The sequence below is a fragment of the Neltuma alba genome, unplaced genomic scaffold, assembly GCF_004799145.2.
Source record: "Neltuma alba isolate B1F8T4 unplaced genomic scaffold, ASM479914v2 tig00012185_pilon, whole genome shotgun sequence".
In the NCBI taxonomy this organism is placed as follows: domain Eukaryota; kingdom Viridiplantae; phylum Streptophyta; class Magnoliopsida; order Fabales; family Fabaceae; genus Neltuma; species Neltuma alba.
In genome coordinates this window covers 686263-706680 of record NW_021636727.1, presented here as the reverse complement: position 1 = coordinate 706680, position 20418 = coordinate 686263, and the positions used below count along the sequence as shown (strand labels likewise).

The 20418-nt window shown below is 32.2% G+C and overlaps 3 protein-coding genes and 1 pseudogene across 3 annotated transcripts; 2 read left to right on the top strand and 2 right to left on the bottom strand.

Annotated features, from left to right (window-relative positions):
- The first annotated feature begins 2321 nt into the window (after window positions 1-2321).
- On the top strand, window positions 2322-4464 carry LOC114724370 (isoflavone 7-O-methyltransferase-like; annotated as a pseudogene).
- A 2424-nt stretch (window positions 4465-6888) lies between these two features.
- Window positions 6889-7751, top strand: LOC114724369 (probable glucan endo-1,3-beta-glucosidase A6). The gene is made up of 3 exons (XM_028910709.1): window positions 6889-6934; window positions 7029-7528; window positions 7701-7751. The coding sequence occupies exons 1-3, from the start codon at window positions 6889-6891 to the stop codon at window positions 7749-7751; spliced, it is 597 nt and encodes a 198-aa protein (XP_028766542.1).
- A 4615-nt stretch (window positions 7752-12366) lies between these two features.
- On the bottom strand, window positions 12367-13593 carry LOC114724368 (isoflavone-7-O-methyltransferase 9-like). The gene is made up of 2 exons (XM_028910708.1): window positions 13204-13593; window positions 12367-12576 (listed from the first exon to the last, which is right to left on the bottom strand). The coding sequence occupies exons 1-2, from the start codon at window positions 13591-13593 to the stop codon at window positions 12367-12369; spliced, it is 600 nt and encodes a 199-aa protein (XP_028766541.1).
- A 3549-nt stretch (window positions 13594-17142) lies between these two features.
- LOC114724314 ((+)-6a-hydroxymaackiain 3-O-methyltransferase 2-like) lies at window positions 17143-18822 on the bottom strand. The gene is made up of 3 exons (XM_028910645.1): window positions 18492-18822; window positions 18049-18266; window positions 17143-17448 (listed from the first exon to the last, which is right to left on the bottom strand). The coding sequence occupies exons 1-3, from the start codon at window positions 18820-18822 to the stop codon at window positions 17143-17145; spliced, it is 855 nt and encodes a 284-aa protein (XP_028766478.1).
- Between the last annotated feature and the right edge of the window lie 1596 nt (window positions 18823-20418).

The window sequence follows — 20418 nt, the reverse complement described above, 5'->3', positions numbered from 1 at the left end:
GGTAACGATGGTTATGTAAATTCAATGATTGTGTCATTTTTAATTTTTGTTTTGATTTTACAAAATTTATGGGTATTTTTATACCTTCAAAAAGCATATAATGTTGCGCGCACTTTGAATAAAACTTTAGGATATTTTTACACCTTTACCAAAAAATTACTCATAAATAAACTTAAGATGTATTAATTACTGTATACTTTTTGAAAAATATAAAAATAAGCATGAAAGTGCAAAATTAAAAAAAAAATGACACAACTATTAAAAGTATCATAAGGGATGTTACTTTCTATGATAGGATACGTCATTTGAAAAGATAAAAAGACAAAAAGACCTTAGAAATTGATAAATTGTGTACAGGACCCGTTCAAAAAAATTATTATCAAAATTTATATTATTATTATCAAAACTAATACTAATATTATTATAGACCCTATTTATAATTTCTCTGTTTTAGTGATTTTTTAACGTTTTTTTCGTAAATAAATCTTTAGTCAAAACACCACTTGAAAGTACACGGATGAATCTGACTATGTTACACTGTTACTGCACAAATATCTTCAAGTCATTGGAAAAAAACCCAGAAGCTTCAAAATATGTCCAAGTCATTGGAAAAAAACCCAGAAGCTTCAAAGAAAGACAGCGACAGTTGAAGATGAATCAGCAACTTCCTCTACTTTCCGCCATGCCCTCCATCTTGCTGCCTCCAATCAAGACGATGTCACCGTACTCCTCTTACCTGATTGAATCCAATGTTTCATCAAAAATAGTATAAGATTAATTTTTATTTATATTAATTGGAATTCAATTATAGTATAAGATTGTTGGCAAGGGAATTCCGAAAATGTGGACATTTCCAGATAATTTGTACGGAGTTCATATTGCATTGAAAAGCGCTCTGCAATATTGAACTCTCAGAACCTCTTTTGCTTGACTAAGAATTTAAATTGGCCTCGTTTTACATGTTAGGTTGTGGAATCCGCTCGCAAATTAGGTGAGGCATAAGAACAGTAATTAAAAAAGAAAAGGGGAAGTGATAAATAAGGATTGAATAAGACCGGTAATTACAATTTAGAACCTCGAAATAGTGGAATTCAATTTAAAGATTAAGATCCTTAATTGTAATTAAGAGAATTCCTATGCCAAAAAAATTAGGTTACTAATACGTGCTCCTTGCAATATAATTTAGGGCCAAAAATATATACTTTAACACTATTTTATATTGGTTGACTTGTATGCCTATGAATATAATAACATTGAATCATACTAATCATTGGCTTTTAAAATTCCAAGGTTCTTGGTTCTGTCAATCACACTTTCTGTGCAAGTTAACTTTTAAGAACTATGCAACCTGAAAATTCACGTAGCATTTGCTTGTTTAATTTTCACAAGCATATATAGTTACACATTATTAATTTTGAATTAAGAAAGTAAGTTTGACACATTCAAAATTTTTTATGAGATTGTAAACGATTTATGTTTAATTTTTAATTACTATTTTAATATCATTTTCCAAATATTGATCGTCAGAAAAATACTTTTATTTTATTTTCATTACTTCTTAAAGGAATAACTTTTTCAAAAGAAATTATTTCTTTTTATATATTTAATAACTTTCGGTCATGGTTTAGAGGAAGTTTTTGTTTTTGGCCAAAAGTTTAGAGGAAGTATTGGGTGTATTGAAATTGCTACTACTTAATTTGAATTATTAATGTGTATATATATAGAGAGAGAGATGCCAGGAAATACCTGCGATGCTAGAAAATCAAGCATGACTAATTGCTTATTACATAGGATTCAGCAAATTCATAGAAGTAGAATTGGGAAATACCACTTCCCCCCATGGTATTCCTCAATCCTACATACATGGGTTTGTTTAATTCCAGGTAACAAGAAATTTATCATGCTAAAAACTTGTTTAATAGATTTTTTTTTCAATCCTAATCCCAATCCTTAGCTCTTATTTTTCAATGTTTCATATCAAAAGGTACCAAACAATTCTTCCTTTGAATCCCCTTTCAATGGAGACAGAATAAAATGGGTGAAAATTAGAAGTTAATAATTTTCATCAAGTCATAACAAAAACAGTAACAAACAAACTAAAGTGGCGATGGTCTACCCAAGAATTATGAATTCCACACAAGCATGTATTTAATTATAAAAACGAATTTTCTTAGTCAACATTTAGAATTCTCTTGCTTTGTGAATCTGCTCTATATAAGGGAACTCAATCTTCGCCATTAACGAAAAGCACCATACAAGTATAGAGAGTTCTTTCAAATCAAGTTTGAAGAGCTCAAGGAAATCCCTATATGGTTTTATATATGGATTCCATTATTGAAGCCAACCCAATAACAAGTGAGTTCTTTGAAGCTCAAGCTCACCTATACAAACATATTTTCAGCCACATTAATGGAATGGTTCTGAAATGTGCCATTCAATTAAACATCCCAGACATAATCCACAACCATGGCCAACCCATTACTATTCGTCAATTGATCTCCAAACTTGAAATTCACCCAACCAAAACTGCCTGTGTAGAGAGGCTTGTTCGTTTCTTGGTTCACAATGGCTTCTTATCAGAAACCAAAGTGAACGATGAGGAAGATGAGGAGGGAGAAAATGAGGCATTCGTTCTCACTCCTTCTTCTACATTGCTTGTTAAGGGCTTGGAACCCAACCTAACACCAATGGTTTTGGCAACTTTTCACACTGATATGATTGCTTCCTTGGATTTGCTAGGGAAGTGGTTCAAAGGGAAGGAGAAGACAGTTTCTGAGAGTGCCTTTGGTTTAGGGATATGGGATCTGCTTGAAAGTGATCCTCAAAGACTTAAGTCTTTTAATGAAGGGATGGCTAGTGATTCCCAAATGGTTGACGTGGCACTCAAAGACTGCAAGTCAATTTTCCAAGGACTTGAAACCCTAGTTGATGTAGGAGGTGGCACAGGCACAACATGTAGGATCATCTCTGAGAGACATCCTAATATGAAATGCATAGTGTTTGATCTTCCACAAGTTGTTCAAAACTCTTCAGGAAGCAATAATCTGAGTTATGTTTGGTGGTGGCAGCATGTTTGAATTCATCCCTTCTGCTGATGCTATTTTGTTGAAGGCAAGTTATTTCTTAAATCCCATTTTGCTCAATATGTTTTCATATACTATATGGTTCTAAATATACAAGTTATCTAACTAATTTATAAAGATTAAAAAAACTAATTGAATTAGTTATTTGACTTTGGTTTAGGGATATGGGATCTGCTGAAAAGTGATCCTCAAAGACTTAAGTCTTTTAATGAAGGGATGGCTAGTGATTCCCAGATGGTTGACGTGGCACTCAGAACTGCAAGTCAATTTTCCAAGGACTTGAAACCCTAGTTGATGTAGGAGGTGGCACAGGCACACATGTAGGATCATCTCTGAGAGACATCCTAATATGAAATGCATAGTGTTTGATCTTCCACAAGTTGTTCAAAACTCTTCAGGAAGCAATAATCTGAGTTATGTTGGGGCAGCATGTTTGAATTCATCCCTTCTGCTGATGCTATTTTGTTGAAGGCAAGTTATTTCTTAAATCCCATTTTGCTCAATAATGTTTTCATATACTATATGGTTCTAAATATACAAGTTATCTAACTAATTTATAAAGATTAAAAAAACTAATTGAATTAGTTATTTGACAAAAAAAAATTGTGTTAGTTTTCATGAAATACACCTATATCATCTGCAACGAAAACTATTCATTTAAACTCTTTCAAATAGAAGTGGTTTTGGTGCAAATCAACGATGAGCACTATATTAAAATTACTCCTCTATAATATGTGTGATCATTGGGAATAGTTAAAAGGAAAAAAGTTATTAATTGAAGAAATAAAATAAATTAAGATCTTACAGGATTAAATCAAAATTTTCAATTAACTCCTATATTAAGAACTAAAGAAAGTATCAAAGTGAGTCTTGACTAATTTAGGTATCGAGTACTCGATGAGATCACTTGGGTGTAAGACTTTCCAATCAATTTCCTAAAATAATATATTGATATATTAGATATTGAAATTAATAGTTGAAAAGGTTTGTAACATTTGTTTGTCATGATTTGATTTTGTGCAGTGGATATTACATAACTGGGATGATGAGAGCTGCATAAAAATACTGAGCAAATGTAAGGAGGCAGTGACAAAGAAAGGTGAAGCAGGAAAAGTGATAGTCATAGATGCAGTGATAAAGGAGAAGGAAGAAAAGAATGAAATGAGAGAAGTGAAACTTTTGTTCGATATTATGATGATGACTTCCTTCAATGGAAAAGAAAGAACTGAGAAAGAATGGAACAACCTTCTTGTTTCTGCAGGCTTCAAGCATCACAAGATTACTCCTCTCTTCGGTTTTAGGTCAATTATTGAAGCTTATCCTTAATTAATTATTACTATATATATCCTCTGGTTTTCACGACTTAATTCAGAAATTAAAGTTTGCGTTTAAAATTTTATATTTCGTTCTACTTTTGTAATAATAAGTAGCCATGCAGTGTGTGCTGTTGGTGAGAGATATTATTCATTTGCAATTGCAAGGAAATAACATTGTTCGTCTATCTTTAATTGGTCGCGTACGTTTTCTTTTGATTTTTTTTTTTTCAATTTATGACTCTAGATCTAACATTTCAAATAAGCACGTTCTGTTATTCAGTTAAGAAAAAAATTAATATGTAGGTGTTTACCTTATTTTTGATTCGGTTCTTATAGTTGTTTCCCTTCTTTATTGAGCTTCTCAATCATAAACATTGGTTCATATTCTCATAATTTATTAATTTGTAAGAAAAAACACATTTAGTCTGTTCCAACGTACAATTGAATTAATTTTGCCACATGGATCTAAATAAAATAAAAACCAACCAAATTACACGTTATACATAGATGCAAGGAAATAACTATGAGCATATAATAGTTTTTACTATGTTGATACTAATAAATTTAATTATAAAAATCTCTTTTTCATTTTATATATATTTTGTGGTAACTTACCTATCATGTATCAACCTTAGCATCAGCCATATTTAATGGATTATAAAGTATAAAAACTAATGCCTATAATTGAACAAACTATATATGTGGGCTCAATACAAAAAATTGAACATAATTAATTATCTGGTGAAACTATAAGTGTTTCCGAAGTATAATTTTTCCTTTAATTAATAGACAACGGGATGTTAAGGATATTTTCATGCCATAAATTAAAATATTTCACGTTATATATTCACAATTATATAGAGTTTATAATAATCTTTTTCGTCTTGTTGCATTACATACTACAAGCCCATCACAAAGTCATTAAAGATCAACTAAGATTGGTTAATTATTTAGGCATTAAAAGGGTTAACATATCATTTGGAAAACGATTATTCAAACCTAATTCTAATTGAATGTTTAATTGGTGGAAAACCAACAGAGTTGATTTAGTGGTATAAGGCGTTGTTAGATCTTTCTAAGTCCCAAGTTCAAATCCCAAAAGAAACACCTCTGTTTAGAGTTGAGAGGAGAGGCCACGAACCTCAAACTGGATTAATTGGTTGCTCAGATATTTGGTAGTAGGACCCAAATAAAAGAGCTAAATACCGGATAATAATATCAAGAAAAATTGATGGAAAAAAATTGGCGGTCAAAACTGATGGCAGCCCTCGCCTGCTTATATACTACTAATGTATTTTTAAATTACAAAAAATGAAGAGTTAATATCATTGTTAATTATTATAATTTGATCTAATTTTGGTTTCTGGCTTCCATAGTTAATTTCATAAGGACTTAGTTCTCATGGGAGTTTTTTTTTTTTTTAACTTAACTATTTTTAACAATGTTCTTGATATAAAATAGTTAATAAATCCACGTAACAACAAGAGGCACAAGAATTGTATACATTTCCCCGTTTCACAACTGATGCGTGACATCATTTATTTGGGTCACACGCTACGTTCCTTCAGATGTAACTACCTTTCTTGGCCTTAACCCCCCCCCCCCCGGGGGGGGGGAGGGAGAAGAAGCCAAGTCAAGTTTTACAACAAAAAATTAACCAAAGAACCTCACACCCTTTTCTCTTCAGCCAGTATTACTAGCTCAGGAATTAGATGTCAACTTTCTTTCTGTTTTTTTGAGTAAGAAAAATTTAATTTTTTACTAAAATTTTTTATTAATTACACATATTAGAAGGAGTTTTTATTTCTAAAATTAATTTTCAATGTAAATAATTAAAAAGAATATTATAAAGAAACCAACACATATTTATTACAAATATCTAATTTTAACTGATTTTTTTAATATTGATAAATTAGTTACTTGGCTCGCGTTCCTACATCTCAAAGTGGAGGGAATACACAAAAATGCAATATATATATAATTAAAAATTATTTTCTGTTTTAAAAAATAATTTTTCTTTTTCTTAATTTTGTAAAAAAATACAACAAATGTATAACAAAAATGTGGACCTTTTCTATTGTTATTTATTATTAATTTGAAATTAGATTATCATTTAGGTGGATTTAGGCTTGTTTGCATTTTTTTATCACATATTTATTTCATATTCTGCAAATTACAATTTGTATTAAACAGCCTGCCGAATGAATTGCATGGACATTAAAGCAAAAGATTTCTTGGTTTTACTATTTTTTTCTTTTTAATGTCATCCTGAAGATGCTTGACTTTGATGCAGTCTTTATTTCATTTTCTTCTTTCTATCTATCCCTCTCTGTTTTTTTTTTTTTTTTTGTTTGGGTAGGACCTCATTTCCTTTACATCTCATCTTTCTCTCCCCTTTTAAAGCATCTGAATGCATTACAAAATCAAATCGTTGTGTCACCAGGCGGGAAAGCAATTATCATAAACCTATAGAACTACAAGTTAGAATAATGGATGTTCTGGCTATCTCTCTCTTCTCTTTACTCTCAATATCAAGTCTGAAACATTCCCTTCTTCTATATTTTCATCAATTTTCTTCAAAGCAAATCTTCTGCACTATGTAACACCAGTTTCTTTTTTCATTCTACAGAAGCAGAAATCTCAACCAAGATCGGCGTAAACTATGGCCGAGTCGGGAACAACCTGCCTTCTCCAGCTCAATCCATTGAGCTACTAACAACAATGAAAGCAGGACGTGTGAAGCTGTATGATGCAAACCCAGAAATTCTGAATCTTCTATCAGAAACCAAGTTTGAAGTTTCCGTTATGGTCCATAACAGTGAAATCTCAAGCATTGCTTCAAACCAAAGCATATCAGATGAATGGGTGAGGCAGAATGTCTTGCCTTACTACCCCAAAACCTTGATTCGCTTTTTGCCTGTAGGTAATGAAGTGCTGAGTGATTATTCAGTACAAGGCCAAAAGATATGGCTTCATCTTGTGCCAGCAGTGAGAAGGATCAAAAGGTCTCTCATTTCTCAGAGCAGTACAAATATCAATGTTAGTACATCACTAGCCATGGATGTTTTAGAGACAACTTTCCCGCTGTCATCTGGGGCATTCCGGTCCGGGATAAGAGACACTGTGGTGGTACCAATGCTTGAGTTCCTTTACAGAACCAATTCATTCTTCTTCATTGATGCATATACTTATTTTCCTACAAGAGACATTATATCAAATTGTATTTAAACATGATATTACTTATCCATATATTGTATTATGTCTGATCCTATGTATATGTGGGCTTCCTTATATTATGCAGAAAACCAAAAGGAAGCAATGGGAAAGGAGGAAGAAGGACTTGCCTGCATGATTCTTTGAACCCATTTATTTCTGTTATGGTTCTCATGCCCCATGCTTGTAGTGTGAGGAGGATGAAGGTACCTCTATGAAGGAGATATAGGTGGTAACCAAGCATGATGAGCAATCCCCAAGGGACCAGAACCAGATCAAGGTGCTCCTTCTGGGAATGGAACTCCATGATTAATTATTATTCGACAGCTAACCAGAGCCATGAAATTTACTCGTGCCAATGCCTTATGGTAACTCGAACTCTGTAAGTCCAAATTCTGTTTCTTTTCCTATTTCTATAGTTTCCTATAGACATATAGAGCGGGTGATTAGTGTGGGTTAAGCTTATATTTATCTCTATGCTCCTCATTTTTTCCTCTATGAATATATTTTAGTTTTTAAAAATAAAATTATTAAAATTTATTTACTTTTTTTCCAGGCACATGTATCTTCTTATTAAAAACAATCTTGTTCGAGATAGTATCTAGCACTACACGTAAATATTTTTCTCAGCGAGGTTTCAAAGCTTATTAATATTTATTTTGAACGTTAAATTATTTAATAATCATATTTGTTAAAAATCAATTTAGTTTCTCAGTGTAATAATGATAATGATTATAATAAATCAATCGAGATGGACCAAGTATTACGGAGGAAAATGGATTAGCCCCATCAATTCAGTCTTCACGTGGCGCAACTCGGTCAAGCCGACGATTTAAGCGATTCAAACGGTTGGTGTTTATGTTTTTTTTTTTTTTTCCTTGAACACTGAAATGATGTGTTTTGGCCAAGTTAATATTACATGTAATTCTTAAAATAAGAGTTGGTTTGATATAAATATAAGATCCTAGCTAATCCACTTTGTCTCTTATATATATGTATATATATTTTTTTAAGGTGGTCATCATAGTAGTTGTACATGTTAAATATTTCATCAAATGGTAGTTCTAATACACATAACTAGCAAAGATATTTTAAAAAAATATCTATTTATTACAAATAACTAACTTAACTAATTTTTTTAATTCACTCAAATTAGCCAACTAGCTCTTATATTAAGTGTCAGAGATAGCAAATTTTTTTGGGCTAAAAATTTGTGCTGAATTTAAAATAAATTCATGGTAAGATTATACCTTACAAATATAAATTGCTTTTATAATTAAATAAATATCTTCTGATCTTTCAATACCCTGTTTAAAATACTAAATCTACATCCTCATCATCAATGTTCTTTTCTTTACCAGTCCTGTTTCGTCCTACAGTGATTATTGTGGGTCTCTATCAAAGTGTTTGTAGAGACAAAAACTGTTGTTTTAAAAAATTCCAGAGATAAGGACTTGAGCCCATTCTCATAGAGCCCACAGGAAGAAGACCCAGCCCAATAGTGTTAGCAAACTTCATAATGAACTATCGTCTGTTACCCCCATTGGACTTCGATCCTCTATCTTCTTTTCTCCTCGCTCTCCCTTCTTTGTTTCAGTTATAATAATATCATTAAGATTTGAATTAAACATATAATTATATTTCATTCACTTTTATTACTTAAGTTTCAATAGTCTACCTTTTATTTATTTATTGATTTACAATTTAATTAAATTATGTTTTTTTTAAAAAAGGATAATCTTTTTAGGGTATTTGTGCTTTGATTTTTAGTTTTATCAAGGAAATATAGTACATTCACCAATTCAAAATACCAAAGTGTCGCCATTAGGGGTGTTGAAGGGACGAGAGGGGGGCATCCTCTTGGTCTAGTGGTGCTGAACGTGTTCCTGGTGGCAAAAGAACACGGGTTCGATCTGCTCTCTTGTAATCTGAAAAAAGAGATGAGAACAAAATAATCCTGTTCTGTAATCAAGAAAAGACGGTCTTTTCATCTCATGTCTCATTTCATATCGATCAATATCAAAGCACAATTAAAAAAAGAAATTTAGATTCCACTAATTAAGACTTAAATCATTAATAATGTCAAATATAACATTTACATAAAATTGAGAACATAATAGTTGTGTCTTCGAATTCCATATAATTAACACACGAGAGTTGATTTGACTCAAGGATAAACTTCAATGAGGGACCTTAAACCCAATAGAGGTGTAATCTTGTAGTGACTAAATCCAGCTTCTAAGAAGAGCTTCTTCCATTGTTTTTCATCCCTTTCTTCTCCATTCACCAAACACATCATCATCACATCAAAATAAAGATTGGCTTCTGTCGTTTCCTGCTTGTCTTTCTCTTCTTTGATGACTATGTCTATTATTATTACTTTCCCTTTGCTTGAAATGGCTTCTCTGCATTTCTTCAATACCTTCTCGCACTTCATCATTTAATGTGTGCAAAACCAGCTGCCATTTAATGGCGATTTAGATTTTCATCACTCATGTGAACATGTTTTATAAACAAAACTCATAAAGCACAAACAAAAGAAGCCATCCTGCTGGTCCTAAATACAAGAGATAGATAACTAATTTGTAAAAATTAAAAATATTAGTTAAATTAGTTATTTGTAAAAAAAAAATATTCATCTCTCTAATGTATCCATTTAATTGTCATTATTTTCTTGTAGTGGATCATTTTGTTTACTTTAATTTTCATTAATTTATAATATCAATTTGATCAAATATGCACACGTCGTTATTTAAATAGTGGAGTAGTTGAAGACAAAATCTTTTGTACTTTTTTCCCCACCAAAATATGTCTTCATTTGATGATTGGATTAATTTAAAAATATATATTATCTTTAAGAAGCAGCCTAGAACAAGGTGTGAGTTCATAACCCTGTTCTTCTTCTTCATCATTATCATCTTCTTTGGGGATTTTGGTTGAAGTGAAGATTCCAGAGTGAACCAGTAAGCGCATGAGCCTGTGGACATGGCTGGACCTTGAAGGGTTGATTTTTAGGGCTGAGACTACCTGAGGAAGAGTTATGGGTCTGCCATGGTTGAAGATTGTGTCTGGTATGCCAATCTGGATGGCACTTTTGAGGCACATAGATCTTACAAAACTGAATATGTGTTTGAACAAATCTGCTTGAATGATTGTATGGGATCTGATTCCCCTGAGTTTTAATTTTCCTTGTTGGGCTTAGCCCTCTTTTGTACCAAAAAAAAAAATCTGCTTGAGCTTCAAATAACTCTACTTCTCCTTTGATCTGCTCTTGTTTGCCTTCCATTTTCTTGCAGATATTTTCACTTTCTGCAGATGTGTTTGTGTTCTTGCTACTCAGTTTCTGTTTATAGTGGAAAAATGGGTCAATAAGTTGGGAGAAAAATTCAGAAGTGTTGAATTATTTTGTGAGTAGAATATCACCATTATACCCTTTGCTTTTTTACAAGGCACGTCATAGTTAATATAATATTTCAGGATTAGGATTTGTGTTTTCCGTGCAAAAGATTATTCTTCGTGGGTAAGTGATAGATTTTGTTGTAATATTTTATTTTCTCCATGGAACACATTTTAGTGATGCTTGTCTGTCCCGATTCTTAAATTGTCGCCTGGTTGATTACTTTTCATTGCCATTTTTTTTTAACAGAATCTTTACGGGTCAATTCGAAAGATTATGTGCTTATTAAAATAAGATTATTTTATTGGCTAAATTAATATGCATCCAACATCTTAATTTTTTTTTTTTATGGGCATCCAGTGTCCTGAATTTATTTTTTTGTGCATTCAGTACTGTAATATTATTTTTAGTGTATCCCGCACCCTATAGATTATATAGATTAGGATGTTGGATGTAACTAAAAAAATAATATCAAGGTATTGGATGCACAAAATTTAACACATTTGAAATGTAACAAATTTATTACAAATCTCGCATAATTTACAAAAAGTCTTTCTTACTTTACAATGTGTCCACTTCCATAACTTACGAGGTGGTCCTACTCAAGTGTAAAACATTTGACTCCAAAAATTTACATGAATATAGGACTTGTTTGGAATGGCTATTAAAGCCTTCAAAAATAGTTTTTCAATTATGAGTTACAGTATACAAAGTAAAAGTGTGCAAGGGGTTTTATTGCAATTTACATAAACATGCTTATAATAAGCAACTCCAAGCCTCCAAACAAGCATTATATCTTATCTTTTTTAGAAACGGGAACATCTCTAAGTGCAACTACTCTTCTAATGTTCATAATAACTATGTTATGCTATATTAATTAATAACTACATTTTTTCAATGGATGCCGAAGTTTCAACAACTTACTCAAGATCACTTTCCCTTATATAGATCGGTATCTTTTCAACTTCCTTATTATGATCAACTTATATGTAATTAGTCCATAAAATAATGGAACGTGCTTATCTCATAAAAATATTGCAAATAATTAAAAGAACCGGGCAAAATTTTATTCATTTAATTACTAACTAATATCTCACATCACCAATATCAGTAATGCGGTAAACTATGCATGGCTAATTATTATTTTTATTACAGATGTACATAGAAAAAAGCATTCAATTTTAAAAGACAAAATTTCGTCTTAGAAATTTCAAACCAGATAATGATTAGGCATAGGCTTCAATGATTGACCTAAAACCAAAATGAGGAGTAATATTTTGATGTTTGAAGCCTGCAAAGACAAGAAGTTTGTTCCATTCTTTCTCAGTTCTCTCTTTTCCATTGACAGCACTCATCATCAAAATGTCAAACAAGAGTTTACTGGTGCCATGTCACTGTGATCTTCCTTTTCCTTTATCATTGCGTCAATGATTATCACTTTTCCTCCTCCTTCAGCTTTCTTTGAAATTGCCTCCTTACATTTGTTTAGTATCTTTATGGAGCTTTCATCAACCCAATCATGTAATATCCACAGCACAAAATCAGAAACAGATAACTTTACATCCCTCTATTCAATAATTAAATTAAATATTATTCAACACTGCATCTGATTCCTAATATAAGAGCTAGTTGACTAGTTTGAGTAAATTAAGAAAATTAGCTAAGTTAGTTATTTGTAATAAATAGGTATTGTCTTCCCTAAAATACCCTTGCTAGTCATGTATATTAGGCAGAATTGTCATTTAATAAAACATTTAACATGTGTAACTGTTACAACAACTATCTTGAAAAAATAAGAATAAATATGAGAGATAGTGGATTAGAGTCTTATATTTAGGACCAAGTTGAATGTCAAACTAGTTCTTATATTAAGGATTGGAAATAGTATGTCATTATTAATATGAAATATAAAACCTGTAGCAATTATATATATATATATAAGAAGCAAATTTATTAAGAGTCTGATTTGCATAACTCTACACTTATGTGTAGTCTGATCTGACCGGTTTGATTTAGATTACCTGGGACTCAATATATCTTTTGATAATGGGTTGGTATAAAAGGAGAATTTAAGAAAATAGTTAGTAAAATTTTACTGCTATGTGGTCTTATTTGAACGATTCGTTAGGACCCAGTTTATCTTTTGGAAATGGGTTAATTTTAAAAAGGAAGACAAGTTAAGAAAATGACTTGCCTTTAATAGAACAGCATCAACAAAAGGGATGGATTCAAACATGCTGCTAGCAACATAACTCAAGTTATTACTTGCTGAACAGTTTTCAACAACTTGTGGAAGATCAAACACTATGCATTTCAGATTAGGATATGTCTCAAAGATGATCCTACATGTGGTTCCTGTGCCACCTCCAACATCAACGAGGGTTTCAAGTCCGTCGAAGATTGACTTGCAATCTCTAAGTGCCATGTTGATCATCTGTGAATCACTAGCCATTCCCTCATTAAAAGACTTTATATATTGATGATCACGTTCGAGCAGATCCCAAAAACCTAACCCAAAGGCACTCTCAACTATCGTCTTCTCCTCCCCTTTGAACCACCTTCCCAGAAAATCAAACGAGGCCATGAAACCAGTGTCGACAAACCCTAACACACCATTGGTGCTAGGTTAGGTTCCAAGCCATTCACGAGCAGTTTAGAAGATGGAGTGAGAGAATATGCTTCCTTTTCTTCTTCCTCGCTCACCTTGGTTTGTGCTAAGAAACCATTGTGCACCAGTAAGCGAGCAAGCCTCTCAATAGAGGTAGTTTTGGTTGGATATGAACTTCAAGTTTGGAGGCTAATTGAGGAATAGCAATGGGTTGGCCATGGCTGTGAATTATGTTTGGAATTCTTAGCTAAATAGCACACTTAAGAACTGTGCCATTAATGCAGCTGAGGATATGTTTATACAAGTGAGCTTGAGATTCAAAGAACTCACTGGCTAGGTTGGCTTCAATTGAATCCACCATAACTGTACAGTGTTTTTTTTGTTTGTTATAGCTTTTCTAAATATGTATTATCAGTTTGGGCTTGAAATAACTTACTTGGATGTTGTTTCAATAATGTAGAGAGTACCCTTATATAGAGCAGATTGACCAAGATAATTCAAATAAGTGACTAAGAAAGTTAGGCGTTTGTGGAATTTATTTCCTACTGGGTCCATCATTTTTAATTTATTTGTTAGTATTTTTTCTTGACAACTTTAATTTGCTACACATTCTTGATTTCTAGTCTTGATGTCCCCACTAGGAGGCTCTTGAGAGGAAGAAGAGTTATGTTCTTGTATTTCTTTTATCATACTTTCATGGGGTTATACTATTGTTAGTTCTTTTATTGAATTTTAGTGTTAACTCACTACTACAGATTTAATATTTGATGTCAAATATTTGACAATTATTTTAAAAAATGTCAAATAAGAGGAGGCGCTAATGAGCGGAATAATACTTAACATTTATTCTTAATAACTGTCAAGTATCTGTTTCAAATACTTGACGCTTTTTTGGTTATTGAGAATAACCATTAAGTATTTCATTTTAAAATTCTTAATATGTTCATTTCACCGCAACTCCATTTGAAATTTCTGTTGTAGTTTCTCTCTTGTGTGCTCTCCCCACACGTTTGAACAGTCGAATCTCTCATCCCCACCTAATGTTCGCACGTTTCCCATTAATTTTGTGGTGCTCTTCCATTGTGGTTGCATTTTCTGCTTTGTTCTCACTTTTTTTGGGTTATGCTTGTTTTCTTCTTCCCTCTCAGCTGTCTCTCATGCTCGTGTTTGGTTCTGCTTGTTACTGCAGGCTGGTCACGATTCCTCCTCTTCTTTAGAGTTCATGGTGGGTGGAATGACCGTTTTTCTCATTCAATTTATGGTTCTTCTCTTCTTTGCTTATGCCTTGTTGATTATTGAATGTTCTGAGTTGGTCTTTTGCAGGTTAAATGAAATTATTGATTTTTGTGAGTGGGTTCTGATTGTTTCTAGTTTTGAATTGCATTGTTGCTCTGCATTTACACTGTTTTGATTGTTCTAATTGTTAATGGTGAATGGTAAGAATAAAAAAGAATAGAGAAAGGGAATAAGAAATGATGGGAATGACATTGTTTTAGATAGTTTTAGGTTATTTAGATTTAATTAAACTCACATGAATGATAATTTTAGGTATTGGGTTTTCTAAATTAAAATTGTCTTGCAAGTTTGGTGTTTAATGATTCATTTCTTGAAGTCAAAATAGTGGAAAGAGAAGGTTCAAGGCCTGGGAAATACTCATTTTAAGCTGTTATGCTATCAAATTTTTTCTAATTGGAATGGAGACATGATTGAATTTAGATGGCATTATTTCTAAATTCAATGGCTTTTGTTTTTAGTATGAAAAATTAAACTTTCATGCAAGTTAATTGAAATTCAATGGCTTTGTTTTTCTTCAAGAAATCACTACTCCTTTTCCTTTGCTTATAAACACTATGAGAACTTGGAGTTTGCCATCTCCTGCGTCCCTCTCGTTGGCTACCGTTGGGTGTTGGTGTGGTGGTTATCATTAGTGCAGTGAGGAAGAAGGAAAAGCATGAGATGAGAGGCTTCAAAGGTGGGATTTTTTTTATTCTTTTTAAGTTCTCATATTTTTCATCTTTCAAGGTCTGCTTGCTACTCACTCTCCCTACCTAATGTCTCTCATATATTTTCGACTTGAGAGCATCAGCCTGGGTTTGCTTGACACTATCATCAACTCAAGATGTCTTCTTTCTAGAACAGATGGTTTAGAGAATTAAAAAAGAGGTATAAGAAATTACTCTGTAATTTGGGCAAATATGATATTGTATTGCAATAATTCATCTTCAGGGACCTCGCAACAATTCTGCAGAATGTTTGTTGTTTTATTTTTCATACTTCCTTTATTGTGTTCCACATTTGTTACGCATATTGGTTAGTCTTTTATCATCTACCTGTGTTCATATCTAGCAGACTGTGAATGTTATGATTTTTTTTATAATCCTTTTTGTAAGTATAAGTTTGAGGCTATCATTTTTCTTCACTGGACTGCTAAAGGTATTGAGTATGGTATTGGGTAATATCTGCAAGGCAATGTGTTAATTAGTAAAGCTTTATTTGCCTGGCAGTTGGTGATGTGCAGCTTCCTTGTGAGTTTCGTGTAAGCAAAGGATTTGTCCCATACCTCTTTATTCAAAACTTCATGTTAACCAAATTGAGTAGGTAATTATCAAAAGTCAATGGTACTTACCCACTGGTTCCAATGTTGAACTAGGCAGTTGAAGAGAAGGAAGCTGTACGTACAAAGCGAAATAGAGGATGGTCCTTGAACTAGGCAGTAGGCAGTTAAATTATTGCATATTTTATACGAGATCTTGTTTATTGTAAAAATTGCTTTCCGTGATTTATGAGAGGTCTTGGACAAAGTCTAAACACTTGGATTTATAGGAAGAAATCATAAGAAGTACTCTTGCTTGATTACAAAGATACTACACAAAGTTTAACACAGTTGGAAAGTAACAAATTTAAATCTCACATAATTTACAAAAGCCTTGCTTGCTTTACAATGTGTCAACTTGCAAGAGTTACAAGTGGTCTTACATCAAGTTTAAAATATTTGGATTCCAAAAATTCACATGACGATACGTGATTAAAGTATTCAAAAACAGCATCTCAATTGTGATTTGTAGTGTACGAAGTAAGTACACGAAAGGAGTTTTGTCTCGGCTTATATGAATATGCTTATAATAAGCCACTCCAAGCCTCGAAACAAGCACTATATCTTTTAGAAATGGGAATGTTTCTTAACTACATTTTTTTAATGGATACCGAAGTTTCAATAACTTACCCAAAACCTCACTTTCCCTTATACATATCAATGTCTTTTCAACTTTCTTATTATGATCAACTTATATGTAATTAGTCCATAAAATAACTGTACGTGCTTATCTCATAAAAATATTGCAAATAATTAAAAGAACCGATCAAATTTTATTCACTTAATGACTATCTCACATCACCAATATGAGTAATGCGCCAGCCTTTGCATGGCTAATTATTATTATTACAAAAGTACGTAGCAGAAAACATACAATTTTAAAAGACTAATTAAATTTAATCCCAAAAATTTCGTCCAACCACAAATAATGATTAAGGATAAGCCTCAATGATTGACCTAAAACCAAAAAGAGGAGTAATCTTGTGGTGTTTGAAGCCCGCAGAGACCAGAAGTTTGTTCCATTCTTTCTCAGTTCTCTCTTTTCCATTGAGAGTACTCATCATCAAAATGTCAAACAAGAGTTTCACTTGTGTCATGTCATTCTCATCTTCCTTTTCCTTTATCACTGCATCAATGATTATCACTTTTCCTCCTTCTTCATCTTTCTTTGAAATTGCCTCCTTACATTTGTTCAGTATCTTTATGGAGCTTTCATCATCCCAGTTGTGTAATATCCACTGCACAAAATCAACAACAGGTAATGTTACATCCCTCTGGTCGGTGATTAAATTAAATATTAGTCAATATATAGCATTAGTATTAATATGAAATCTAAAATCTATAGCAATTATATATATAAGAAGAGAATTTATTAAAAATCTGATTTGCATAACTTTACACTCATGTTTGCTCTGATCTGACCGGTTTGGGACTCAATATATCTTTTGAAAATGGATTGGGATAAAAAAAATTTAAGAAATTGGTTGCAGAATTTTACACCTATGTGTTATGACTTGGTAGATTATAGGGTGTTTCGATTAGCTCTTTTTTTTTTGGAGCAAAGTTTGGATTAACTTTTTGAAAGTGATTTTACGGACTTAAAAGTGAATATGTAAGAGATGTTTTATCTCAACTTACGTAAAAACACTTTTTTAAATGCTTTTGAGCATTTTCCAATAATTTATCCTTTGGAAATGGTCAAGTTGATCTCAGAAAGAATTTAAGAAACTAGTTTGTGAAATTTTACACCTATGTGGTCTAGTATGACCGATTCCATTTAGATTAGTTTGGAAAAGGGTTATTTAAAAAAAGGAAGAGAACTAAAGAAAATAACTTGCCTTTAACAAAATAGCATCAGCAGAAGGGATGGATTCAAACATGCTGCCACTAACATAGCTCAAGTTGTGGCTTCCTGAAGAGTTTTCAACAACTTGCGGAAGATCAAACACTATGCATTTCAAATTTGGATATCTCTCAGAGATTATCCTACAAGTGGTTCCTATTCCACCTCCTACATCAACCAGGGTTTCAAGTCCGTCGAAGATTGACTTGCAATCTCTAAGTGCCATGTTGATCATCTGTGAATCACTAGCCATTCCCTCATTAAAAGACTTCATATATTGATGATCACGTTTGAGCATATCCCAAAACCCTAACCCAAAGGCACTCTCAACTATCGTCTTCTCCTCCCCTTTGAACCACCTTCCTAGAAAATCAAACGAAGCCATGAAACCAGTGTCAACAAACCCTAACACCATTGGTGCTAGGTTAGGTTCCAAGCCATTGACGAGTAGTTTAGAAGATGGAGTGAGAGAATATGCCTTTTTTTCTTCTTCTTCCTCCTCGTTCACCTTGGTTTGTGCTAAGAAACCATTGTGCACCAGTAAGCGAACAAGCCTCTCAATAGAGGCAGTTTTGGTTGGATGAACTTCAAGTTTGGAGGCTAATTGAGGAATAGTAAGGGGTTGGCCATGGCTGTGGATTATGTCTGGAATTCTTAGCTGAACAGCACACTTAAGAACTGCACCATTAATGTGGCTGAAAATGTGTTTATACAAGTGAGCTTGAGCTTCAAAGGACTCACTTGCTGGGTTGGCTTGAATTGAACCCATAACTATGCAATGATTTTTTTTGGTAATGAGCTCTTCTAAATCTGTATGCTCAGCTAGTAGTTGGGGCTTGAAATAACTTACTTGGATGTTGTTTCAATAACATAAAGAGTACCCTACTTATATAGAGCAAATTGATCAAGAAAATTCAAATAAATAATTGAGTAAGAAGGTTTCTTCGTACGTTTGCAGAATTTATTTCCGGCTGGGTCCATCAATTTTCTTTGTTAGTATTTTTCCTTGATATCTTTAATTTGCTGTACATTCTTGACTTTTAGTTTCTATGTCTCCACTAGATGGTTCCTGAGAGTAAGACGATTGTGCTTTTGTATTGCTTTTATCGTACTTTTAAGGAATTATACTATTATCAGTACTTTTATCGAATTTTAGTTTTAACACCTATACTTTCATTGAATTTTAGTTTTGCATTGTTGTAGTTTCATTTCATTGAATTTTAGCATGAATTCAAATGTTAGAAAATAAAATCTAATTTCTAACGTTTGAATACATGATATGTTTTCTTACTTTAATTTCAATTTGAAATGGTGCAATCATTTTTATCTAGTATAACTAAAATAACTCTATTTCAGCTATGCGCAACATATGTTTAATTATGTGCAAAATGACTTTCATATTGAAAGCATTTACACAAAGTTAGAGATATGTTATATGCAATTGAAAAAAGTTAAACCCATTAAAAATGATTGCACTAAGGTCCTCTAGACACAAAAAAAAGTGCCAAATGGAAAATTTCCCAATTTTCCCTAAAAAGGGGAATTTTTACTTTTTAATGAGTTTTGGTTCTACTACACCATCTACTTTTATTGAATTTTGCTTTTAGTCCCCATGAGTTTTAGCTTTAATCCTTATATTTTTAATAAGTTTTAGTTTTGATCCCATGCATAATGACGTCAATTAAAGTTAATACCGTTAAACTTAAATCAAGTTCTTATAAAACTATAGGAACTAATGTTTTGGATGAAAGAAATTTTACGGAGAAGAAACCACAATTTGATACTATAGGAATCAAAATCAAAATTTGATTAAGCTGTAAAGATCAAGGTATTAACCTTACTTCTAATTTGTTAATTCTCTAACATAGTACTTAAATCCTTTGATACATGAACAACTTATACTTACTATTTTTTAATGTAATTATTAATCATCAGTTTTTAAATTATTGAACCATAATTTTTTTTATTTTACGTTGCTACATTTTGAAAATATACTCCATCTATTTCAAAATATAAGTCTTCTAGAAGAAAATTTTAATCCAAAATATAAAAAATTAACAGGATATTTAATGACGATTTTCTACTTTTACCCCTTGTTAAAGAGGAAAGGGTTTTAGATATAGGGGAGAGAGAACAAAGGTGATATATAGATAATAAAAGCATGGTCAAAAACACAATTTTATTATATTTTCCAATCACATTTTCTAATAAAGGGTAAAATAGGTAACTTTTATCAATTTAAGATATATTTAAGGGAAAATTCCAGAAAAAGCCCTTGGAATATAGAAAATTTTATATTTGGTCTTGAAATTTTGAAAATGACAGAAAGGGTCAATGGCTCAATCAGTCATTTGCAAAATCAATA